Here is a 27,397-nt window from a genome sequence, read left to right on the forward strand (position 1 = left end):
ACGCTTAGTGAGACGTGGCCTTAAGGGCATGGATTACTAGAACCATGCTTTGTAGTCTGATGAGAACAAGATAAATTAATTGGTTTAAATGGTGTCAAGCGTGTGTCTCGGCAACTGGGTGAGGAGTACAAAGACTTGTCTTGTCTACAGTCAAGCTTGGTTCTAAGTAAGTCATGGTTGGGGGATCCATGAGTGCTGCTGGCTGTGGGGAGCTACAGGTTCAATGAAGGAACCATGAATGCCGATATGTACTGTGACATACTGAAGCAGAGCATGATCCCCTCCCTTCGGAAACTGGGCCTCCAGGCAGTATTCCAACATAATGACCCCAAACATACCTTCAAGACAACTAATTCCTTGCTAAAGAAACTGAGACGTAAGGTGCTGGACTGGCCAAGAATTTCCCCAGACCTATGCCTTATTGAGAATCTGAGCAGCTGCCTCAAATAGAAGGTGGTGGAGTTTAAAATCTTTAACATCCACCAGTTCCATGATGTCTTCATGGAGTAGTGGAGGAGGATTCCAAGGGCTCCTGTGAAGCTCTAGTGAACACCTTGCCAGAGAGAGTTAAGGCCGTGCTTGAAAATAATAGTGGCCACACAAAATATTGACACGTTGGGCACAATTTGGCCATTTTCACTTAGGGATGTACCCACTTTTGTAGCCAGTGGTGTAGACCTGGCTCTATGTTCAGCTATTTAGAGGGCACACCAAATTTACACTGCTATACAAGCTGTACACTGACTGTGTTACATTGTAACAAAGTTTGTTGTTCCATGAAAAGATATCATAAAATATTTACAAAAATGGGAGGGGTGTACTCACTTTTGTGATATACTTTATATCCCTTTGAAATGAGGTACCAATAAAGGATTTTTAAATTATTGAAGTGTTTTGGGGTTTTTTTCTGTCAGATCTATAGAGATAGATGATAAATATAAACAGACAGGGTGAGACATACATATTATAAAATTACTTATAAAATTACACATAGTGGAGCTTATTGGACAGCTTTTTGTGATTAACGAAAAGAAAAAAACGATGTGGGACCCCCCCCGCCTATTATTTTTTTTTTTTTTTTTTTTACAAACCGCAAAGGTAAAGCGGACAGCTGGTGGCTGATATCAAGCTGGAAAGGTTCATGGTTATTGGGCCCTTCCCAGCCTGAAAATACCTGCGCACAGCCACCCCAAAAGTGACGCAGCACTTTTGGCACTTTCCCCCGGCTCTTCCGGATTGCTTTGGTGTGTTTGCAATCAGTGTCATGGTTTTTGGGATTGATGTCAGTCACCTACTTTACTAACCCAGGAAGGTAAAAGTAATAACCCACACAAATAAAACTATTTTATTTAAACAAGCACTCCCCTACTTTTTTACTGGTTCACCATTTTAATAAAAAAAAAAACAAAAAAAAAAAAACTGCCCACGCAAGTCCAGCTTAGTCCAGGGAATCTGACCCCACGTAGTTTGCTTTTTTTAGTAAATGAAAGAAAAAAAAAAAACTGTTCAATAAGCTCCAAGGGTGCAATTTTATTATATGTGGGGAGGGAGTTGTGCAATTATAAGTCTATAGGGGGCTTTACACACTACGATATCGTTAATGTTTTATCGTCGGGGTCACGTTGTTAGTGACGCAAATCCGGCGTCATTAACGATATCGCAGCGTGTGACACATTCATTCGTGTCCAAAACGCTAGCAAAAAAGGAAGGTGAAAAACTTGTCAACATGTGCATTTTTTGCCGCTGTGTTTTTCCTGCCAATAGATGCAGAAATGGTGTAGATATTTCTGCATTCCAATACATATCCTTGATGTATGTGCCGGGAGTTTCCCTAGTACATTCCGCGTACGCTGCAAGAAAGCGGCCTAAGGGTTACACTAGCAAAGGTTAAGTGTAATTTTGTTTAGTTGCTATAAATGCAATAGATCCAGAAAAGCAGTCACACGCCTCAAGCATCATGAGAAGCTTAAGTCATTTCTGTCATTAAAGCAAATTGTTTTATCACTTGTAATGCTAATCATCTCCTCCAGCTTTATGTATCAAACCTTTTTTATTTTCTTTTTTACGCTGTCTGTGTCTTTGCCAATTTATTGTCTTCACATACTTATCTCCCATTTATCCATTTCATTTAGTATGGAGCCGACAGCTTATCCTCTGTTATTATGGCCCATTGATCAAGTAATTGGAAAAGGGCAAATCGGTAGAGGCAGTGCCTGCGATTTGCATGAAATATTCCCAGCCCTGGGTCCGTGTAGCATGGTAATTGCTGCATCCACATAGCTGTCAGCTAATAACTATATTAGTCGGAATATGGAAAGCCGGATCTTAGCATATTAAACGTTGTATTGGAGCAGATAGGCTTTGAATAGAGGGATTTAATTAAACATGCTAGCAGGCTTCCAGGCTTTATGGGAAGTCAAGGAGAAAATGTTTACAGATAATGAAAAGGAAGTCCTTTGGGTTAAATGAGGTCATTGTCCTTCAGTGTTACCTTTTAACCTTTCCCTGTATTTCACGGTTTAACCTAAAAACCTTTATAATATTATCAATTATCAACCGTTGTAAAAAATTATCACAGTACGGTGCTCTTAACCACACGTGTCCTACGGTATATTCCATGCTTTCAAATTATTATGGGATTATAGCCATACAGATGTAGTAGGAAGCCATTCTGATAAGTTTCAGTATACGTTTTGCAGGCAAGGGGTTGCACCAGGTTGGTAATTTTTCCCTTAAAAGGTGATAAATTACTGATCTCCTGGATTGCCATTGATCCCAGAAAAAGGAGTTTGCAAAGCTTCAGACAATGAATGGAGTGGTGGTCACATGCTCAACAGCCTTTACATTCAGAGCACCATCCGTGGGTGTCCAAGTAGTGGAGCCCCCCATGATCAGTAAATTACCTTTTATTCTATTGATAGGTGATGGCTTAGGCCAGTTTCACACATCTGGCATTTCGCCACTTTGCCGGATCCATCACAATACAGTACAATGGCATCGCAGCAAGCTCCTGTCACATGCCAGCATGTGGCCGGAGCTTGCCGCGATGCCATTGAACTGTATTGCACTGTACTGGAGTGTGACGGATCCGGCAAAGCGGCGAAATGCCGGATGTGTGAAACCGGCCTTACCAACTTCCCAAAACACTTCAACTTGACTGAACTGGAAGTACATATAACTTCCAGACATATACTCATACACAGGCAATATGTGCAGTGGCATGTAAACGTTTGGGTACTCCTAGTCAAAATTACTGTTATTGTAAACATAACAAAAAAAAGGAAGTTCCAGGTCCTTTGTAGATAAAATTCACGTTTATTTAGTCATGATTAAAATCCATGTTTGATATGAGTTTTCCTGCAAACATGGATTTTAATCAGGACTAATTAAACGAACCCAGAACTTCCTTTTTCTTGTTATATTGTTACCATCAGCGGTGAAGGAAGCTTGTCCCAGCCTGAATATTCACCATGAGTTAACATATTGACACAGCATACTGGTGAGCATACGAAAACTTTTTTCTTTTTTCATTGTTATTGTGAACAGTTAAGCAAGTTGAAGATGAAATAATCCTTAAAAAGCATGAAGTTAAATATTAATGATGGGCGAGCTGTACTATGCTTGAGTGCTCGTTACGTGAGTTGAGCTGGTAAGATGTTCGGACAGGCTCAAGTAATGAGTATTATGGAAGTGAGGGATTGGGCAGTTCGGCTCTCCACCCACATACAGCCTGCCATAAAGAGAGCATTTCCTGGGGAAGGAGGGCAATGTTTTTTAAGCCCCAGTGAGAGCCATTCAGAGACTAGAAGTGGCTCTCACCCAGTCTCCTTCAACCTTATGCCAAAAAACAGCAGCTTCTAAGCAGCTGCCTACCACTCTGAAAATGGTGGAGGTCCACAAAGCAGAAGAAGACTATAAGAAGATGGCAAAGTGTTTTCAAGTTGCCCCTTCCTCAGTTCAAAATGTAATTAAGAAATGGTAGTTAACAGTAACAATGGAGGTTAAGATAAGGTCTGGAAGACCAAGTAAAATTTCTGTGAGAGCTGCTCATAGGATTGCTAGAGAGGCAAATCAGAATCCCTGCTTGACTGAAAAAGACCTTGAGGAAGATTTAGCAGGCTCTGGAGTCGTGGTACATCGTTCTACTGTTGAGAGACACCTGAACAAATATGGCCTTCATGGAAGACTCTTCAGAAGAAAAGTGTCAGAAGTATTCATAAGAACAGCTAAACCAGCTTGATGCATTTTGGAAACAAATCTTGTGGACCGTGGAGGTTAAAATAGGACTCTTTGGACACAATGCTCAAAGCCATGTGTGGAAAAAAAAAAGGGCACAGAATTTCAGGAAAAGAACAAGTTGCCAGCTATTAAGCATGGGGGTGGATCAATCATGCTTTAGGGTTGCATTGCAACTGGGAACATTTCACAGGTGCAGAAAAGAATGGATTCAATGAAACGTCAAAACATTCTTGATTCAAGCATAACCACCAGGTTCAAAAGTTGAAGTTGAAAAGGCGGAAAAACTGTGGAAGGAGAAGCGCAATAGGGTCTTACCAAAATAAAGGGCCGAAAAGTAAGTGATCAACTCACCTATAGTGGTTGTGCCAGTCACAACCCCTATAACAGCAGAGATAAGTCCAGGTGAACAGCTGCAGCCCTGGGTGGGGTATGTAGAACATAGCACGGCTGAATTACCCGTTTCTTCTATCACCATATCAGGAACGTATTAAGAATGTATGTCTTTATTCTTTCATGCACAGGTCAATGCAGAAGTCTCTGCTCCCTTCATCAGAATGCTCAAAATTTAGCATCTGCCCATTTTCTTTTTTTGTTAATTTTAAAATGTAAAATGAAAATATTTTTTTTGCCTAAAATACTAAGAAAATGTGTCATCCTTAACTGTATGCCTTTTAAAGATCACTTCATCTTCAATTTGCTTAACTATTCACAATGACAGTAGTTTTGACCAGGGGTGCCCAAACCTTTACATGCCACTTTTGCTTAAATGTGTTTATAGGGTTACATTAGGCCGAGGGAACATTTGTTCTCTATTCACATACATCCTGGTATGTCTCTTGTATGACCATCATATCGCTATTGTTTATGTCAAGTGTTTAATTAGCATTGCTAGTTAGAGAAGTGCAGCTCTCTGTGTTAGTCACACACACATATATATATATATATATATATATATATATATATATATATATATATATATATATATACTCTTCAATACATTTTTAAACAGGTTAACTCTTTTAACTTTCATTAGTTATAAAAAGACTGAGTATTACTTGCCCTCTCTTACTCCTGCGCTGGATCTCACCGTTGCCCTGGTCTCTGCTGTTTCTCTGCAGCACTGACATCCTATAGAAAGCATTGCACCTAATCGCAGAACTCAACGGCTCTGCCTGTGTAGATGACACGAGCCACTGAGCTTACTTGACGGCTGCAGCATTGTTGACGTAATGTAAACGCTGCAGTCAAACAGAAGCAGACTTTGGTGGTGAGCCAGTGTTGAACCTGAGGAGGGTAAGTCTGTTGTTTTACCAAAGCTTATACACAAACATTTGCTAAAAAGGCAACATTTTTATAGGGAATCTGTCACCAGGATTTTGCCATTATATCTGAAGAGCAGCATAATGTAGGAAAAGAGACCATAAAGCTAGCGATGTATCACTTAGTTTACTGGGTTCAACAATTGTGAAAGTTTTTACATGTAGCAGAGCTCAGAAAGCTAAACCTGTCCATGTAACAGCTTACTGTGTAACTGTGTACATTGCATATTGACTGTAAACCGCTTATGAGAGGAGGGAGCGTGGTCAGACTATGGCTCACATGAGCTGTAGTCTGTGCAATGATAATCCCCTGGTGATAAAACATTCATTGTATGAAAACAAAAGCACAGAGCCTAAGGGTACCGTCACACTTTAGCGACGCTCCAGCGATCCCACCAGCGATCTGACCTGGTCAGAATCGCTGGTGCGTTGCTACATGGTCGCTGGTGAGCTGTTAATAAGGCAGATCTCACCAGTGACCAGCCCCCAGCGACGCGTGGAAGCGATGCTGCGCTTGGTAACTAAGGTAAATATCGGGTAACCAAGCAAAGCAGTTCGCTTGGTTACCAGCGCACACCGCTTAGCGCTGGCTCCCTGCACTCCTAGCCAGAGTACACATCGGGTTAATAAGCAAACCGCTTTGCTTATTTACCCGATGTGTACTCTGGCTATGTGTGCAGGGAGCCGGCACTGGCAGCCTGAGAGCGGCGGACGCTAGTAACCAAGGTAAATATCGGGTAACCAAGCAAAGGGCTTCGCTTGGTTACCCGATATTTACCTTGGTTACAGCTTACCACAGGCTGCCAGAAGCCGGCTCCCTGCTTCCTGCACATTCAGATCGTTGCTTTCTCGCTGTCAAACACAGCGATGTGTGCTTCACAACGGGAGAGCAAAATCCAAAAAATGAACCAGCACTGTGTGTAACGAGCAGCGATTTCACAGCAAGGGCCAGATCACTGCTCAGTGTCACACACAGCGAAATCGCTAATGAGGTCACTGGTGCGTCACAAAAACCGTGGCTCAGCAGCGATCTCGCTATGTGAGAAGTACCCCTTAAAGTCCCTGAAATCAGTGTCTCAGCCCCTACCTCATGCTGTTCTCAGATTACAAAGTAATAACCTGTTGACAGATTCACTTTAAGCATTATGATTCCTGAGGTCATATGCTTACAATCTGGTTCTCTTCCTCTACATGGCTAGATAAACATGAGTGCTGCAGGCTGCAAGCATCATGAGCTTTTAACTTTGTATATTACCAGTAATAGAAGCTGGTATTATAATACAATTTGTGGTAATGAAATAATATCATCATGATTGAATAAGATCTTTTAGCGAAGCTTTAAATATGAAGTGTAATGTTAAGCACGCAGTTCTTATTTTTGACGTAAGCCAATGACATTTCTCAAATTAAATTTATCTCAATACTCCATTAGCAGACAGCCAGTCTTTCTGAGGCTATATTGAATTGTCAAAGATCAACACTCACTTTTTGTCTTGTTTTCTACAATTTATTTTCTTCAAGTCGTCATGTACAATAGTGACGCGTTTCGATCTAATCCATAGATCTTTTTTTCAAACTGTGCATGATTTACAGGGGAAACACACACCTTAAATACTATAGTGACTATACACAAGTGAAAAAAACCCCACAGCTGTATTACATACTAACAGCACCCAATGAGCTTTAACCCCTTGTGATCATCATGATGGCTCAGTCCACTCCCAAACTTAAAAAAACAAAATCATTCACTATTATAGTCAAATATAAGAAAATATATTATTGCTGAATTATATCTAAATAATCATTTAATTTTTTTACATTTTTTTTTTTTTTACAAAATTATTATAACGAGGGTAGACTGTGCCTCCACAAGATCACAATATTTTTATAATCATCAAAAATCAGTAAAATTATCCTAGAATGATTCTTCACAAACCTGAACATATGACATCCACATGACAAAAACCTTTCTCTGAAATGCATCCCCAAAAAATACAATATTAATAGTGATGAGCGAGTACCAAAAAGCTCGGGTGCTCGAGGCTCGGGCCGAGCATCCCAAGATACCCGTGAACTCGGCCCGAGCACCGAGCCCAATGTTATCCTATGGGAGACCCGAGTATTTTTATGAAATGACCCCCGGCAGCATGTAGAAACCCTAAAAATGTCACAAAAGTCTCAGAAGAGTGCTCAAATGACATGGCAACAGCATGGGGAAGACCCCTTGAAGCATTTATCACTCAAAAGTCACAGCTGTGAACAATTTTGTCAGAGTTTTACGCCATTTTTACGGACTCACCAGAAAACCTTCCAAAATGACACCAAAATGAATTTTCATGGCGGAAATGTTAAGGGCACATACCCACTAGTGAGATAGAGCTGGTGTATGTTACTTTTTGAGATCACATGAAAGATTTTACGTGAAAACATTGTGTGGTGCTCCGATGTCCAAAACGCACGTTTTGTGCTTTTTACTAGCAATGTCTGTCATTTTTTTTTTTCATTCTATCTCCCTCAGTCCGTCGGTCTCTCTCTGTCTTGTCTGTCCCCCTCTCACAGTCTGTTGGTTAGTCTCCCCCCTCTCCCATACTTACCGTTCCCCGATCACTGCCGCGGCTAGCACAGCTAGCACACAAACTACGGCGGCTTTTCCTCTTTTGAAAAAGCCGGCCGCTCATTAAACAATCTCGTATTCCCTGCTTTTTGGCGCCTATGATTGGTTGCAGTAAGACACGCCCCCACGCTGAGTGACAGGTGTCTCACTGCACCCAATCACAGCAGCCGGTGGGCGTGTGTATACTGTGCATGAAATAAATAATTAAAAAAAAACGGCTTGCGGTCCCCCCAATTTTAATACCAGCCAGATAAAGCCATACGGCTGAAGGCTGGTATTCTCAGGATGGGGAGCCCCACGTTATGGGGAGCCCCCCCAGCCTAACAATATCAGTCAGCAGCCGCCCAGAATTGCCGCATACATCAGATGCGACAGTTCTGGGACTGTACCCGGCTCTTCCCGATTTGCCCTGGTGCATTGGCAAATCGGGGTAATAAGGAGTTATTGGCAGCCCATAGCTGCCAATAAGTCCTAGATTAATCATGTCAGGCGTCTCCCCGAGAAACCTTCCATGATTAATCTGTAAGTGACAGTAAAACACACACACACCCGAAAAAATCCTTTATTAGAAATAAAAAAACACAAACCAATTCCCTCGTAACCAATTTAATAAGCCCCAAAAAGCCCTCCATGTCCGGCGTAATCCACGGACCTCCAGCGTCTCTTCCAGCTCTGCTGCATGGAGGTGACAGGAGCTGCAGCAGACACCGCCGCTCCTGTCACCTCCACGCAGTTAATCAAGACAGCCGCGCGATCAGCTGAGCTGTCACTGAGGTTACCTGGATCCAGCGGTGGATGCAGCTGTGGCCGCGGGTAACCTCAGTGACAGCTCAGCTGATCGCGCTACTCACCGCCGCTCCTGTCACCTCCACGCAGCTAATGAAGACAGCCGCGCGATCAGCTGAGCTGTCACTAAGCTTATCCGCGGCCACCCCTGGATCCAGCGGTGGCCGTGAGTTACCTGACTGACAGCAGCTGATCGCGCTACTCACCTCAGTTGCTGTGTGAAGCTGACAGGAGCGGCGGTGTTTGCTGCAGCTCCTGTCACCTCCATGCAGCAGAGCTGGAAGCGACGCTGGAGGTCCGTGGATTACGCCGGACATGGAGGGCTTTTTGGGGCTTATTAAATTGGTTACGAGGGAATTGGTTTGTGTTTTTTATTTCTAATAAAGGATTTTTTCAGGTGTGTGTGTTTATTTACTGTAATTTACAGATTAATCATGGAAGGTTTCTCGGGGAGACGCCTGACATGATTAATCTAGGACTTATTGGCAGCTATGGGCTGCCATTAACTCCTTATTACACCGATTTGCCAACGCATCAGGGCAAATCGGGAAGAGCCGGGTACAGTCCCAGAACTGTCGCATCTAATGTATGCAGCAATTCTGGGCGGCTGCTGACTGATATTGTTAGGCTGGGGGGCTCCCCATAACGTGGGGCTCCCCATCCTGAGAATACCAGCCTTCAGCCGTATGGCTTTATCTGGCTGGTATTAAAATTGGGGGGACCGCACGCCGGTTTCTTTAATTATTTAATTATTTATTTCACTGCACAGTATACACACGCCCACCGGCTGCTGTGTTTGGGTGCAGTGAGACACCTGTCACTCAGCGTGGGGGCGTGTCTCACTGCAACCAATCATAGGCGCCTGTGGGGGAGGAAAGCAGGGAATACGAGATGGCTGTGTGCAGAGCACAGCGCGCCCGCCGGTATAAAGGCTCTGTCACGCTGTGCGGGCCGGCCAATCACTGCAATTCCACAACTAACAGGGCTGTGGCATTGCAGTGGTCTGCCAGACAATCCCTGCATGAGAGCTGGCTCTCAAAAGAGCGCCAACATGCAGGGATGAAGACCACGAGTACAGCACGAGTATCGCGAAATTACTCGGTACCCGCCGAGTAGCCCGAGTACAGTGATACTCGTGCGAGTACCGAGTAGTGACAAGCGTACTCACTCATCACTATTAATAAACATAGGGTCACATACATATGAGAAAAGTCCGTATACCTCCCTGAAGGAATTACCTTCACATATAAACAATTATTTAACATAAATACCACCTGTAACTTGCGGCTTTATTTTCTAACATCTAGATGAACAAAGTTCACACACTGCAGATAAATCCCAGTCCAAGCCCACATCACAGGTAGTTCACATTCAGTGCCCCTGTGGCTTATCTCCTGACACCATAGATGAACAAAGTTCACACACAGCAGATAATTCTCATTCAGTGTTCCTGTGGCTTATCTTCTGACATCTTATATGAACAAAGTCCAAGATTCACATACCGCCAGGGGCAGACTGTGTGTGGCCATGTGTGTTATAATGACGTCATGCAGAGTGCGCTGCCACCTTCCTGCCAAAAAGGAACATCAAAAAAGTATGTGGGTCTGTCTATTTATGTGTATGTTTCTAGGTTTGGTTACAAGTGAAAAGGTTTTGGTACTGTGTTAGGCAGTTGAAAAATTATTGAATGTTCTCAGTGAGAGGAACAAAATTATAATCTTGTGATACATTTTAATGGCTAACTAAAATAAAATAAAGTGATGTTACAAAGCAAGCTTTCGAGACATCTCAGGTCCCTTCATCAGGCATGGTATGACAAAATATCTGAAGAAACACAAATATATGCACAAACAGAGCAGAGGGATGGCATAATAAAAGACATTTAAATAAACAAACACTGAGCTTAGAAAGTGAATCCTTAATTAGCTTTGATTAGTGGTGTGAGAGTTTTATTGTCCCAATATCCATGTAGGATCAGAGATCTGGTGAGTCTCTGGAATGGCTACTCAGATTTTGTAATGGGCCATGAATCTTCCTGACAGATTGAGTCCTGTGTCCTGTTGTGGACACAGGACTCAAACAGGACACAGGACTCAATCTATCAGGAAATTGCCAAGAAACTGAATATTTCCTACAACGGTGTGTACTACTCCCTTCAGAGGAGGAGAGCACAAACAGGCTCTAACCAGAGTAGAAAGAAGTGGGAGGCCTCGCTGCACAACTGAGCAACAAGAAAAGTACATTAGAATCTCTAGTTTGCGAAATCGACACCTCACAGGTCCTCAACTGGCAGCTTCTTTAAATAGTACCCGCAAAACGCCAGTGTTAACGTCTACAGTGAGGAGGCGACTCCGGGATGCAGGCCTTCAGGACAGAGTGGCAAAGAAAAAGCCATATCTGGGACTGGCAAATAAAAGGAAAATATTAATATGGGCAAAAGAACACAGACATTGGACAGAGGAAGATTGGAAAAAAGTATTATGGCTAGACGAATCGAAGTTTGAGTTGTTTGGATCACACAGAAGAACATTTGTGGGACGCAGAACAACTGAAAAGATGCTGGAAGAGTGTCTGACGCCATCTGTCAAGCATGGTGGAGGTAATGTGATGGCTTGGGGTTGCTTTGGTGCTGGTAAAGTGGGAGATTTGTACAAGGTAAAAGGGATTTTGAATAAGGAAGGCTATCACTCCATTTTGCAATGCCATGCCATACCCTGTGGACAGTGCTTTATTGGAGCCAATTTCATCCTACAACAGGACAATGACCCAAAGCACACCTCCCACTTATGCATGAACTATTTAGGGAAGAAGCAGGCAGCTGGTATTCTATCTGCAATGGAGTGGCCAGCCCAGTCACCAGATCTCAACCCTATTGAGCTGTTGTGGGAGCAGCTTGACTGCATGGTACGCAAAAAGTGCCCATCGACTCAAGCCAACCCAACTTGTGGGAGGGGGAAGCATGGGGGGAAATATCTCCAGATTACCTCATCAAATTAACAAACTAGAATGCCAAAGGTCTGCAAAGCTCGAATTGCTGCAAAGGAGCATTCTTTGACAAAAGCAAAGTTTAAAGAAGAAAATTTATTTCAAGTAAAAATCATTATTTCTAACCTCATCAGTGTCTGGACTATATTTTCTATTCATTATGCAACTTATTTAATAAAGTATGATTTTTTAATGGAAAAGACAAAATTGTTTTTGTGACCCCAAACTTTTGAATTGTAGTGTACATGGCTGACATCTACCTGTATCAGTAGCGATCCTACCTCACCTCAGTTGCAGCTGTTTTAAAGTGGATATCCAGGACTTTGTTAAAAAAAATTGTGCCTAAACACAGCTACCTACCTGTCTGTTGTGCCAGACGCTGTTCTTTGGTAGCACAGAGCGGTCAGACTATTCCTGCCTGCGATTCAGTGGTTTCTGCTGACGTCATTTCAACAAACCGGCGGCTTTTTTTCCTCTCTGCTCTGTTAACAGTGAGGGACTGCCAATGTCCTGCTGATAAACAAAAAGGAGACAGTTGCACACTGAATTGCTAAGACATGTGGAACAATGAATATGGGAATGTAGACCTGCATTACTGCTATGAGACAACATGTAAAAATTGAGATACTTAGCACACAAATTTGGCCAGATTTTATGTGAGCCCAGCAGCCAGCGGCAAGGCTGTTCATGTGTTCACATTAGAAAGATAGGATGTGCCATCAGTCTTTTTCTTAGATGACAGGGCTATGCCTTCTGATTGTGCACTCCTGCTCTTCAGCCTCAGGCAATTTTAATTCTCCATTTGCAGGTTCCTGTTTGCCATAAATTGTAGTTTTTTAGCTTGATGGGTACCCAAGAAAAAAAAAAAGGTAGCCTTGCTGCTAGCTGTTGGGTTCACATAAAATCTGGCCAATTTTGACTTTTTACTGTAATTGTAGCTAGGGCTGAGCGGGCCCGGGCTGTAAAAGTCCGGATCCGCGCGGTTTCAGCACTATACAGGCCCGGGATTCCGGCTGCACGATCCGGAATTGGCAATTAATAAAAATGTTAAAAACCAATAAATAATAGCGTTTCATACTTACCAGATTCTGTCATGGCGACAAACTTACTTCCGGGTCGCACTTTTACTTCCTGTGCTGTGCACGCAGTCTCACAGCTTTCCGTGTTTTCCCCGCCCACCGGCCGTCCTCTCAGCTGTGATTCGTTCCTGGATGACGCGCCCCCCAGCCTGTGACCGTCTCTGCCGCGGTCATCGCTTATCGCGGCTCAGTAATAGACTGCACTCATAGCGGGCGGTCGTGCTCTATGGCTGCTCGCTCTGAGATGTAGCAGAGCCGGATGTGTTGCCGCGGGACTTCTCCTGTGGATGTCGCCGCGTGACTTCTCCTGTAGATTTCGTCGGAGCTGCAGGGTGTTTGGGGTTAATAAAGTGGTGAAGGAGGAGTGTTTTTGTATTTTATTTCAAATAAAGGATTTTTCTCTGTGTCTGTGTTTTATTTACTGTCACTTACAGGTTTGTGTGATGCAGGTATCTGACAGACGCCTGTACCATCACAAACCTAGGGTTTAGCAGCAGCTATGTGCCGCTATTAACCCCTGCTATTACCCCGACTGGCACCACATCACGCCAGCGGGAAGAGCCGGTATCGCACACCGGTATGTCGCATCTAACAGATGCGACATACCGGACGTCTGCGGGCTGAGGATATACCAGCCCCCAGCCGGCGTTATCTTGGCTGGATGTGAAGATTAGGGAGACCGCACGTCGTTTGTTTTTTTTTTGTTTTTTTTTTTTTTTTATTTTTTATAACTTTCACCGGAATCACACGTGCGAGGGGCTCTGGCAGCACCCGGCAGCCTTGCACGTGTGACTCCGGGCACTGGATAAACAGCACAGATACTGCGCGACGGCTGGGGCTGCAGTCGAGCGCTATAACTGTGCTGCCGAGTGTGTTTACCACCGTGACCGACAGTGCACTGCTTTCCCCGCCCACCGGCCGTCCTGGCGCCTGTGATTGGTTGCAGTTAGCTGACACGCTGCAACTCAGGATGGGGGCGTGTCTAACTGCAACCAACACACGTCATTGGGCGGGGAAAACCATGAATATTGAATTGTCGGCTCCGGAAGGTAACAGCGTGATCCGGAAGGAGTGTGCCGCCATGACAGCGCCTCGGTGAGTATGCCGCGCTCGCTGCTAGCCCCCTAGCCCCTCCACAAACGTTTTAACCCTCCGAATTCCGGTCCCCATTGACTTATATGGGCACCGGATTCCGGAGCGGATCGGACTTATTTTTAAGTCTGTTAACGACCCGCCGGCCCCGGATTATTGCCATCCCGCTCAACTCTAATTGTAGCATTAAATTTTACATTTTAATGTTTTTTTTTTTTTCTTTTTGATTTATGCCCTTATCGCTGTAGTAAGCTCGGTTCTGCTCCCATATCGCTGTAGTAAGCTCTGTTCTGCTCCCATATCTCTGTAGTAAGCTCGGTTCTGCTCTCATATCTCTGTAGTAAGCTCGGCTCTGCTCCCATATCTCTGTAGTAAGCTCGGCTCTGCTCCCGTATCTCTGTAGTAAGCTCGGCTCTGCTCCCATATCTCTGTAGTAAGCTCTGCTCTGCTCCCATATCTCTGTAGTAAGCTCGGCTCTGCTCCCATATCTTTGTAGTAAGCTCGGCTCTGCTCCCATATCTCTGTAGTAAGCTCGGCTCTGCTCCCATATCTCTGTAGTAAGCTCGGCTCTGCTCCCATATCTCTGTAGTAAGCTCGGCTCTGCTCCCATATCTCTGTAGTAAGCTCGGCTCTGCTCCCATATCTCTGTAGTAAGCTCAGGTCTGCTCCCATATCTCTGTAGTAAGCTTGGCTCTGCTCCCATATCTCTGTAAGGAATAACGTTTGGAACACCATTCTAAGTCTGAACTGGGTGCAAAAACCTAAAAAAAATCACTATGGGGAGATAAGGTATGCAACACCAGTGACTATGTAAGGGGAATACATGAAATAGCAGAAACTGCTGTGTGAATACTGACTTGAAAAATCCAATAGCTATATGTAAGAGTGAAAATGTGAAAAATGGAATCTGCATTACTGCCATGAACATATGAATCAAGAGAAATTTAGCTACTGAATTGATCAATGCATTGATTGCATTGCAATGCTCTATTGCATTGATCAATTCAGTAGCTAAATTTCTATTGATTCATATGTTCATGGCAGTAATGCAGATTCCATTTTTCACATTTTCACTCTACATATAGCTATTGGATTTTTCAAGTCAGTATTCACACAGCAGTTTCTGCTATTCCATGTATTCCCCTTACATAGTCACTGGTGTGCATACCTTATCTCCCCATACCCATATCTCTGTAGTTAGCTCCTTTTAGTTTCCATATCTGTAGTCCTCTTGGTTTTGTTGCAGTATCTACGTATGCAGTAAGCCCTGTTCTTTTCTGTTCATTTCCCATAGTATATATGTACCAGCCTGTTACCTCTGCTGCTTTAATGCAACGGCCAGAGATCAACAGGCCAAAGCTGGGCCGCCGCAACTCGAGGGCCACTGCCTTATGATTGCCCCCCAGGCTAAAATGTGTCAGCAAGCTCCTGCATACCGCAGGTAATTCCCATTCAGTTCTCCAGAGGTTTATCTCCTGACATGCAGCTGTATAAAGTCCAAAATGTATATACCGCAATTAAAATCATTTAAGTAAATGTACTCTGACACTGGATCATTTGCGATCGCTTGTTCAATGCATCTTGTGGATTAGCCACCAACATCTTGATGACCATAGTTCAAAGTGCAAACCTTATAATTAAAGCGCTAACAAATGAATATACTACTTCAGTAAGCTGCAGTCAGTTTCTCCAGCATGTACAATCAGAATTTCTCAAGCATTCACAGGCAGATGGCACCAATCGATGGCGATTTATCTGGTAAGCTACAAGAACTCCATTGTATTTATCAGTAGACCCATTTGATGCATATAGAAAAATAAATGTTTCACATGTATACCCTGTTCAACAGTGAAGCATAATAATATCCAATGATATTATAAATCTGTCCAATGGATTGATACAACAAATACAGATTAATGTACTAATTCATTGCCCATATAAATTAATCAAACGTCTCTAAACTAACCAAAAACTAATAAACTAATATCTGCACCTCCTTTTGGACATGCATCATGAGAAGCACGTAATATCACATTCTCGATTTGCCCATTGAGGTTCCAGAGTTTTTAACCGGTCAATCCAGAATGTCTCTCTCCTCTTTAATATTTTTATTTGATTCCCTCCCCTTCAGGGTTGTTTGACTTGCTCCAAGATTTGAAATCTGAGTTGTGATATATTACTCCTGCATTCTTCAAAATGTGCTGGAATTGGGAGTAGTTTATTTTTCTGACGGATAGTGTATTTGTTTAGATAAGCTTTCATTTTTAGGGTTGTCTCCCCTACATAAGTATGCATGGACATTTTAAAATACAGTGGAACCTTGGATTAGGAGCATAATTGGTTCTGGGAGTGTGCTCTTAAACCAAGTTACTCTTATATCAAAGCGCATTTTCCCATAGGAAATAATTGAAACGCAGACAATTACAGTAATACAAAATAATGTACTGTATTCATATAAAATTATTACAGTACACAAATACAAAATACAATAAAAACATATAAAGCAAATTAAAGTGTACTTTAGCTTACAATGAAATTGTTGGTGTGTAAGAGGTACAGTAAGCATTGTGCTGTACTGGTTAGCTGAAAGTATAATACTGTATCAACAAATGCGAATGAATAGACATGCTATGCAGTATATACTGTAGTGTACAATGCGAACCATGGATTGCTTGGTTTTAAACCCTACTATGTTTAAAGGATTTTTCAATAAATGTTCAAGTTTTAAGAAAAATACCGGTTGAGCAGGTCAGAGCATGGTGAAAGGACAGAACCGGAAGTGTGTATGGTGAGTATTTGCTCTTCTTGCAAAGCATTGCTCTTAAACCAAGTTACAAATTTGTAAAAAGCTTTGCTTGTCTTGCAAAACGCTCTCAAACTCAAACCAAGTCTTAATCTAAGGTTCCACTGTATAAACTACACAATTGCTGTCACATGTCAAATAATCTTTAATAGTGATGGGTGAACCCAGATTGTCCAAAACCGCACAATTTCAAACGTACCAGAGTGCTGGGCCCAGGCCCAGAATTCTAAAGGAGTGATCCAGATCCGACACTCAGGTTGTACAAAAAATGAAGAAAAAAAACGAAGCAAGCGGTGCTATACTTACCAAGCCTCCGTTGCGGCTTTAACTGTTCTTGCGGCCTATAATTCTTCTTCCGGAACTGCTCGGTGTTTGTGATTGGTTGCAGTCAGATAAGCCCCCATGCTGAGTGACAACATGTCTGACACTTCCAGTCACAGACCATTTATGCGGGTCTATATACTACAGTAAAAATAAATGAAACAATTGGTGTAGGATCCCCCTATATTATGATACTTGCACAGATAAAGACCAGAGCTACAAGCTGCGGCCCCCAGGCATGTGATTATCTTGGCAGTGTATCAGACAAAGAGGAACGGCTTTTTTTTTCTTTCTTTCTTTCAATCATTAAAGTAAATAATTTAAAAAAACAGCTTGTGGTCCCCCAATCTTGATACCCAGCCAATACCAGCCCAACAGCTGGGGGCTGGTATTCTCAGGCTGGGGAGACCCATTGTTCTTGGGAGCCCCCAGCCTAAAAATATCCGCCTGTAGCCACCCAGGATTGTCTCATCTAATGGACATTCCCAGCACTTTACCCGAATCTTCTCGATGCCCTGGTGCAGTGTCAATTGGGGTAATAAGGGGTTAATGTCACACCTCCCAATGTAAAACGTCCTCTCTAAATTGGCGCCAAAAAATGCAATATTGTTGAAAAATATAAACAAAATTTTTTTTCAAACCATGCAATGTACATGTTTGCGTAAGGAGGCGCAACATTCTAACCCATCGCGGTCCTGCATCACTGTCTGTAAAAAGTGTCTTACAATAAAAAATAGTTTTCTCACAAAATACATCCCAGAAGGTCAAGAAAAAAACTTTTTTGCATATCCGTTTATGAACTCATGTCAAGGAGCAATTTCATTGCTCGTAATCTCTTATGTTCAATCGAGGTATATAGGCTAGTCACATCTAATGTGACTAGCAAGGTATTCTCTTCCACTATAATATATTTAATTTCCCTCAACAATTGATTGGTATCTAAAAGAAATGACAATGCCTTCCTAGTAAAAGGGATAATCATTTTTTTCTAAAAAGATCGCCGGACGGGACATACGGTATTGATTGTGTAGCAGCCACTATGGGTCTGCCAGGTGGATGAATCAATGACTTGTGCACTTTTGGGAGGATATAGAACACAAAATAGAAAATAGGTATATTGAAAATATGTAAAACATAAAGTAAAAAGAATATTATTTAAATATAATTCAGCAATAATATATTTTCATATATTTAACTATAATAGTGAATGATTCTGTAAAGCAAAAACACGTAGCTTATTTGTATATAAGTATTGGGAGACTTACAAATGACAGGCTGTGTGCACACGTTGCGTTTTTTACCGCGGAAACGCTGCGTTTAGAACCGCAGCGTTTCAGTGGCAAATTGCATGCGTTCAGCTTTCCCAGCAAAGTGCATGAGAAAGCCGAAAAATCAGTGCACACGCTGCGTTTCAAAACGCAGCGTTTTGGATGCCAAAAATCGGTGCGGAAAGAAAAGCAGCATGTCACTACTTTTGTGCGTTGTGGCTGCGTTCTCTCCCCCATTGAAATCAATGATGCGGGTCAGAATGCAGCTACAACGTAGTGAGCTGCTTTTTTGTTGCGGTCCGCGGGCTTTGTCTGCATACAGAACGCAGGCATTTACCTGGAAGTGAGGTCAAGAGGTTTCCTGTTGACCTCACTTCCTGAAAAAAAAAAAAAAAAAATTCATAAACCCTATTAAAACTTAACATTTAATTACTCGATATTTAAAAGATTAATCACCACATTACATGAATATGTGCACAGAGGAAAGAGGGAAAATTCCCTACAATATCCACTCCCTCCTGTGCTCTACCTAGCCGCGGAGGTTGGCACCCTAAATTCTGCGCAGCGGCGCCCCCGCTCCTCGACGGCTATCCCTACTATGGCCCTGTGAGTTCCTAGCCAAGACGATAAAGTGCAGTGCAAAAAATCAATTAAAGTGCAGTGCAGACCATAAAGTGATAATGTGCCAATATGGAACTCACAGTCACCCTCTAGATGCAAGAGGGTGTCAGCCTTATCACAATGATTATATTCTAATAGCAGGGATAAGTCCGTGGCAGTCAAAATGCTGCCAGATTCACATGATGCTAAAGGGGCCACCAGGTGATTGATTTCCCCTATAACCCCTCAGACGTCCTGCAGGACCTGGCGTCACACAATGGGCACAAGGCTACCAATTACCTTATTGATTAACGCCTGTGTCCGATTACTATTCTAATACTATGTGCAGGCAAACACGTTGTCGTGTTTGCCTGCACATAGTATTAGAATAGTAATCGGACACAGGCGTTAATCAATAAGGCATTTTGACTGCCACGGACTTATCATACCACAATAGACTTATATCGGCCTCCTGATGAACCAGAAAATGGGGAAACGCGTTGAGGCAGCTTGAGAGGCAGCACAAGCTAAGTGTTATATCCCTGCTATTAGAATATAATCATTGTGATAAGGCTGACACCCTCTTGCATCTAGAGGGTGACTGTGAGTTCCATATTGGCACATTATCACTTTATGGTCTGCACTGCACTTTAATTGATTTTTTGCACTGCACTTTATCGTCTTGGCTAGGCACTCACAGGGCCATAGTAGGGATAGCCGTCGAGGAGCGGGGGCGCCGCTGCGCAGAATTTAGGGTGCCAACCTCCGCGGCTAGGTAGAGCACAGGAGGGAGTGGATATTGTAGGGAATTTTCCCTCTTTCCTCTGTGCACATATTCATGTAATGTGGTGATTAATCTTTTAAATATCGAGTAATTAAATGTTAAGTTTTAATAGGGTTTATGAATTTTTGTTTGACATACCTCACTTCCTGGCTGGCAAAGTTCAGGAAAGCCCCCGGTGTCGCCAAAGTGCCCGCCCCGACCCCCGACCCCCCCCCCCTCCCGAAAATCCAACATGGCCGCGCGCACAGCAGCGCACCGGCCGCCCTACTCCTCTGTTTCTGTCACATGTGCAATAACACATGCGACAGAAAACTGCTCCCCAGGCCCTGCCAGGTCACCCCCTATTCCTCCGGTGTCCCCCGTTAACCCCCGTGCCTGTCATAGCGCTGATCCCCCGCGGCCCCCTCCTCCTTCACAGTGCGCGCCGGTCACATGTGCCGAGCAGCTGACAGCTTCCTGTGTTCAGTGTGAGTTGCGCTGGCTGCTGCTGCTCGGCACTGTGCAGCTGTGACCCGGGGAGAGTGGGTGCAGATTCTTTGCACCCACTCTCCTCAAATGGAGGATCTGCACTACTAGAAAATGGGGGACACGTTCCCTGAGCGTGCCCCCCATATTCTAGAAGGTCCAGAGGCGACGTGGGACGTCAAAAATGGATACTGCGGACTCAATTTTTTTTCTTTTCAATAAATTGGTGAAAGAGGAAAGGTTTTGGGGAGTGTTTTTTCAAATAAGTTTTTTTTTGGTTGTCAATTTTTTTTGCTATTACTGTCAATTAGTTATGTCTGGTATCAAATAGACGCCGTGACATCACTAATTGCTGGGCTTGATGCCAGGTGACATTACACATTTGGTATCAACCCCATTTATTACCCCGTTTGCCACCGCACCAGGGCGCGGGTTGAGTTGGGGCGAAGCGCCAGGATTGGCGCATCTAATGGATGCGCCACTTCTGGGGCGGCTGTGGCCTGCTATTTTTAGGCTGGGAAGAGTCCAATAACCATGGCTCTTCCCATCCTGAGAATACCAGACCCCAGCTGTCAGCTTCACCTTGGCTGGTGATCTAATTTGGGGGGAAACACATGTTTTGTTTTTTTTTAATTATTTATAAATAAAAAAAAAAAACAGCTTGGGGAGCCTTCCAAATTGATCACCAGACAAGATGAAGCTGTCAGCTATGGTTTGCAGGCTACAGCTGTCTGCTTTACCCTGACTGGCTATCAAACATAGGGGGGACCCCACGTCATTTATTTTACATATTTTTTTTTTGGGCTAAATACAAGGCTAGGCACCCTTTAGTGCCACATGAAAGGCACTAAAGGGCGCCAGCTTAGACTATGCAGGGGGGGGTGGGACGTTATATATATGTTTGACATCCATTCACACATTTTAGGCTGTGTGCCCACAATCAGGGTTTGCAGCGTTATGGGCGCAGTGTGTTTTCCCTGCGTCCATAACGCTGCGTTGTGCAGTAGAAGCACAGTGGAAGGAATTTTAGAAATCCCGTGCCCACTGTGCTTCTCTTCTCCGCAGCATAAACCGACCTGTGGTGCAGCTTCCCGAGCCTCAGCATGTCAATTTATGCTGCGGAGACAAGTGTTCTCTGCAGGTAGCATAGAGCTCCACAGCAGCCTGAACCCAAATCGTGGGCATGGGCAGCTGCATTCTCCCGTGGACAACACTCACATCTCTGCAGGAAGGCTGGCACTGTGTACTGAATGTACTGTGGCACTGTCACTGGATCATGTAGTCAAAAACGCACCTGAAGAAAACGCACGGAAAATGATGCGTTTTTGATGCGTTTGTTCCAAAACACATTGTTTACAATTCTCTCCTCTGCCAGAGGGTGCGATTTTTTTTCCGCGTTGAAAAAAACGCAACGTGTGCACATAGCCTTATAGGTGATTTTATGACATCTCATTCTAAATGCTTAGGTATTAATTAGTTTGGAGTTGGTCCCTTATTCGCAGCTAATAAAATCTCCTCCACTTCTGGATGAGTGGACAGAAGTTTCCAAAGACACATTCAAAAACTTGTAGAATAGAATGCCCGCCCAGAACTGCACTTAAGAGACCCTGGCTCACAGTCTCTATTCTAGTTCAACCCAAAGTGTTTGAGGTTATGATTAAGGTACAATATGTGTTAGTAAAGTTCTTCCACACCATATTCGCCCAACCATGCCTCTATGGACATTGCTTTGTTCACCCATAGTACATTTTACTTCCACAAAGTATAATGCCCCATTGCCCCCCCCCATTCACTTAACACATTTTCCACAAGTTCCACGCCCTGCTCCACCCCAGTATGTTTCGTCCGTTTCAAATTCACAGTATGATATTCCCAAAGTCACAGTCACACATGGTATGATATTTTTACAGCCCCCCACACACACTGACCACAAGACCACACACTCCCTCTCACACATAGTATGATGCTCCCCACAGCTTGTCCACACGGTATGATGTTCCCCAAAGCTGGCCCACACAGTATGATGTCCGTACAGCCCTCTGACACAGTATTATGTACTCATGGCCCCTTGCAAACAGTTTGATGTCCCAAGAATCCGCACACACTATGATGCCTCCAGTCTTTCACATAGTATGTCCCTACACACGTATGATAACTCATTGCCTCAACACACAGTATGATGCCACACAGTATAATGCCACACAGCCTCCATCGCAAACAGTATGATGCCCCGCAGTCTCACTCTCCCACAGTATGATGCCCCACAACCCCCCCATACACACATGCCATGATGCCCCACAGCCTCCCTCACACACAATAGGATTGATCCAGACAGTCACCCATTCACAGTATGGTGCCCACACACACGTTCATGGTTCCCAATGAGAACTAAAAAATAGTTATAAAAAAATAAAAGTAAATGAAATATGAATGTTTAAATTACCCTCTCGTTCAGTTTTAAAATAAAGAAAAATTAGTGATAAATAATTAGCACTGTCCATCAAAGTCAAATCCTTCAAAATATAGATTGTCATCTTGGTACACAAAAAACAAGCTTCACATGGCTCCATCAATGGAAAAATATAAAAGTCATGGGTCTCAGAAAATGCTAACACAAAAAAAAGTTTTTATTTATTTATTTATTTTTTTTTACAAATTTCTGAATATTGTTCAAAATTTAATGGGAAAAAAAAACTAGAAGTCTGATATCACTGTACTTGTTCTGACTGGGAGAATCATGCTGCCAAGTTTTGTTGTTTTATTGTATAAAGAACACTAAAATGAAAACCAGAAAAATAATAAAATTGCAGATTTTTCAGTTTTACCCAGCTTGGAAATTTTTCCCATTTTCAGTACATGATATTGTAAAATGAATGGCATCAAAACTACAGCTTATCCTGCAGAAAAATGAGCAAGCTATGTCAGTGGGAAAATAACATTAAGGCGTTTCGAAGAAGGGGAGAAAAAATGACATGTAATGAAAAATCGTCCTGTCCTGAAGGGGTATTTGTACTACTCCCTCTAGAACCCCCACCAATTTCCAGAAAGGGTGTCCCCCTAGGTATGCAGTGAATATCGAAGGTGGAAATGCCCCTATTACATTTGAACTGAAAAATAAGGAGCGCTGATAGTGTAATACCAACAGATCAGTGAGGTAGATCAGGAAAAATACACTCACCTGAAAAGGTTGTGAGATAGTCACAACCACTGATAGCGCATAGGATGAAGGCGTCTGCTGCAGCCCCACAAGGATGTGCATACAAATCAGAGTGAAGAGGGGGTTAATGCCGCGCATCAGCCAAAATGAAGATGTAGCACGTTGATGTTATAAACTTATTCTTTTATTCCATCGTCTACGCGTTTCGAGGATACACCTCTTCTTCAGGACCAGTGCATCAACATAGTATCATACTATGTTGATGCACTGGTCCTGAAGAAGAGGTGTATCCTCGAAACGCATAGACCGATGGAATAAAAGAATACGTTTATAACATCAACGTGCTACATCTTCATTTTGGCTGATGCGCGGCATTAACCCCCTCTTCACTCTGATTTGTATGCCTATTACATTTGAATTATTATAGACGACTTTGCTATAGTACACATAATATGGTTTATATATAACTAGTCTCTAGCTTTCATTCCTTTTATGTTATTTTTTTGTTTGTTTTCTTTGTGTATTTGCTGTTCTTCCAAACCTTTTCATTTTGTGCTGCTGGGGTTCAGGAAAACAATATTTTCCACTTTATTGTATAAAACAAGCAACAGTCCCATGGCAGTCTGTATGATTTCTTGCATCCCTAGAAGTACCTTCCTTGTTTAAATAGTCTGTTGCCCATGTTTCTAAGTTGCTGAAATCTTATCGACCCCCTCTTGTTTTAGGTCGCTGTTCTCGCTGTGGAGAGAACGTTGTAGGAGAAGGTACTGGATGCACAGCTATGGACCAAGTGTTTCACGTTGAGTGTTTCACCTGCATGACCTGTAACAGCAAACTGCGTGGGCAGCCGTTTTATGCCGTGGACAAGAAGGCTTTCTGTGAGCCCTGTTACATAGTAAGTATTAACATATTTTTGTTTTTTCTCCTCTTCTAGGAGCATTTATCGCTGTACTAAGTTTCCACTAACCCAAAACCAACTAGACTTTAATGTCTATAAAATACATTGTTTCGTGAGGAATGTTAGACATGCCTTCACAGGAATGTGCAGCTTAGCTTACCATACCGGCTATGCAACAATCAGGAATCTGCTGCTTTCCCAGGTTGACAGAGGTGAATTTATTGCAGAGAACTATAGTACTGATATTATCCATATTCTGCTTGCTTTGAATGACCTTCTGCACCTCTCTGCTGTGACATCTCCACATTATTCGCAGGCTTCTTAGTCATCTCATTAGTCCAAGTAAATTCTTGGCAACTTGACGCAGTGGGATTACACCACGAGAAAACAATGCAAGCTTCAATTACGTATACCATAACACATCTGTTATCACATATTTGTCCGCTCTCGGTATAGAATCCATCAGTGGTCATCATTTTTGTAGGATATGGAAGAGAAATGAAACTTAAGTCAGGTGTCACAATCAAAGCTGCTGAAATTATTTTCTTTACAGACTTTGTACTGATTTTGAATATTGTTTTTCTTTTCTATACATACCTGCGGTCAGTAGTTCTCTGGTGGCATTTGGTTACAGATACTGATGAAATGGGTTGCCCGGCAAACAAAAATTTAGTTAACAGATTAGGAAAAATTAAGCATTTTCATAATTGATTGTATTTAAAATATTGCTGTGGAGAGATAAATTTATAATGGATGATGTAGCCTGAGTAACTAGTGAGGAGAGAGGATGGGCACCTCAAATAAACGAAATATGCATGCAGGGGTGCTGCAAGCTATGCGGGAAAATAACATGTAATAAAAAGGAAAGAACGATATATATTGGAGTTTTCGCACACCCAGAGTAACAAGGATATCAAATATTATTTGTATATAATTATATACATACTTATAAGACTGAGTGGGAATTGTCACTGCCTGTTACCTGACCATGTAGAGGCACTTTAGTGACTTATCAGTGTATTACTATTTGTATGGACCCCACAAAGCCCCTTCCGTTCATCTAATCATGTGCTATAGCAGAGAAACGATGCACTCATCTCAGTAAACCACACCAGTGCAGTACAAGGGCTTTGCTTAGATATTTAAACTAATAAGAACTGATAAGAAAAAAAGTTGAACTGTCCAGTCACTGTACTGGTGTGATTTATTTGGATGACTTTAAAGGGGGCTTTACACGCTACGATATCGTTAATGTTTTATCGTCGGGGTCACGTTGTTAGTGACGCACATCCGGTGTCATTAACGATATCGCAGCGCGTGACACTTACCAGCGACCTTAAGCGACCTCAAAAATGGTGAAAATCGTTCACCATGGAGAGGTCGTCCCAAAACCAAAAATTGGTAATGGTTGATTATCGATGTTTTTCGTCGCTCCTGCAGCAGCACACATCGCTGTGTGTGACACCGCAGGAGCGAGGAACATCTCCTTACCTGCCACCGGCCGCAATGCGGAAGGAAGGAGGTGGGCGAGATGTTAAGTCCCACTCATCTCCGCTTTGATTGGCCAGCCGCTTAGTGACGTCGCGGTGACGCCGAACGTCCCTCCCCCTTGAGGGAGGGATTGTTCGACAGTCACAGCGACGACGACGACCAGGTATGTGCTTGTGACGCTGCCATAGCGATAATGTTTGCTACGGCAGCGAACACATATCGCACACACGACGGGGGCGGGTGCTTACACGCTCAATATCGCTAGCAATTGCTAGCGATCTCGTAGCGTGTGTAAAGCCCGCTTAAGAGTACCCTGCTCTAGCACTTATAATGGCTAATCAGATGAAATTCACAGTCAGAGAGGAATAACATCTTTCAAAAATATTCATTTATACACACACACACACACGCGCGCGCACACACACACACACACACACACACACACACACACACACACACACACACACACACATCCTCTCGTCCCCTGTCCCTGAAATTAAAAAAAAAAGCTTATACTTGCCTCCCATTCCGGCTTCCCTCTCCCCAACTTCAGACGAATTGAACATAAAGAGGAAATCAGTGCTGCGACTGCTCTCACCCACTATTGATGTATGACGACTTGGGGAATCCTATTACCAGGTCAGTTTTTTAAAATAGCGAACACTGTAAATAAATTCTGAATACAATCGTGCAATTGCACTTCTTTTGCAATTTCACCATGCTTGGAATTTTTTTTTCCCATTTTCAGCAGAATATGGGTCAGAATAAATGATGATGTTCAAAAGTACATGTCGTCCCTCAAAAAATAAGTCCTCATATGGCTATATTGACGGAAAAATGAAAAAAAGTTATTGTTCTTGGAGGAAGGGGAGAAAAAAATGAAAGACTGAAAATCGCTGGGGGATGAAGGGGTTAAGCATGGGGGTGGATCAATCATGCTTTAGAGTTGTGTTGCATCCAATGGCACAAGGAACATTTCACAGGTAGAGGGAAGAATGGATAATGAAATTTCAACAAATTCTTGATGCAAACATACTATCGGTAAAAATTCTGAAGTTGAAAAGAGGATGGCTACTACAAGTCCACAATAGACTACCTTAAAAAACACAAGCTGAAGGTTTTACAATGGCTCTCAGTGCGCATAATGCTGTTAAAAGCACAGCGTTTTAGTTGCAGAAAATTTGTCAAAAACTCAGCGTTTAAAGAAGCAGCATGTCAATTGTTTTTGCCATTTTGGCTGCGTTTTGCTAACATTAGAGTCAATGAGAACTTTCAAAACACATCCTGAATCAAAATTTCAGCGTTTAACATGCTTTTTGATGCTGAAAACATGCGTTTTTGACAAAATAAACAGAAATGCGTTTATGCCTTTATAATAATGGCATATGTCCCTTTACACACACATAGTCCAACAATTAAAATAATGAAAATCCATAATTTAACGTTATTTTATGCATAAAGATTATAAAAAAAAGTTTTAAGTTTAATAAAATAAG

The 27,397-nt window shown here is 42.8% G+C and overlaps 1 protein-coding gene across 1 annotated transcript in view; it reads left to right on the plus strand.

The window, feature by feature from the left end:
* Positions 1-27,397, plus strand: part of LOC142296626 (lipoma-preferred partner homolog) — a 426,991-nt gene that overhangs the window by 335,721 nt on the left and 63,873 nt on the right. Inside the window, exon 9 of the mRNA XM_075340461.1 lies at positions 24,238-24,407. Coding sequence (XP_075196576.1) covers positions 24,238-24,407 — 170 coding nt within the window. The remainder of the gene's footprint in view (positions 1-24,237; positions 24,408-27,397) is intronic.

The sequence above is a fragment of the Anomaloglossus baeobatrachus genome, chromosome 3, assembly GCF_048569485.1.
Source record: "Anomaloglossus baeobatrachus isolate aAnoBae1 chromosome 3, aAnoBae1.hap1, whole genome shotgun sequence".
NCBI classification, from domain to species: Eukaryota; Metazoa; Chordata; class Amphibia; order Anura; family Aromobatidae; genus Anomaloglossus; species Anomaloglossus baeobatrachus.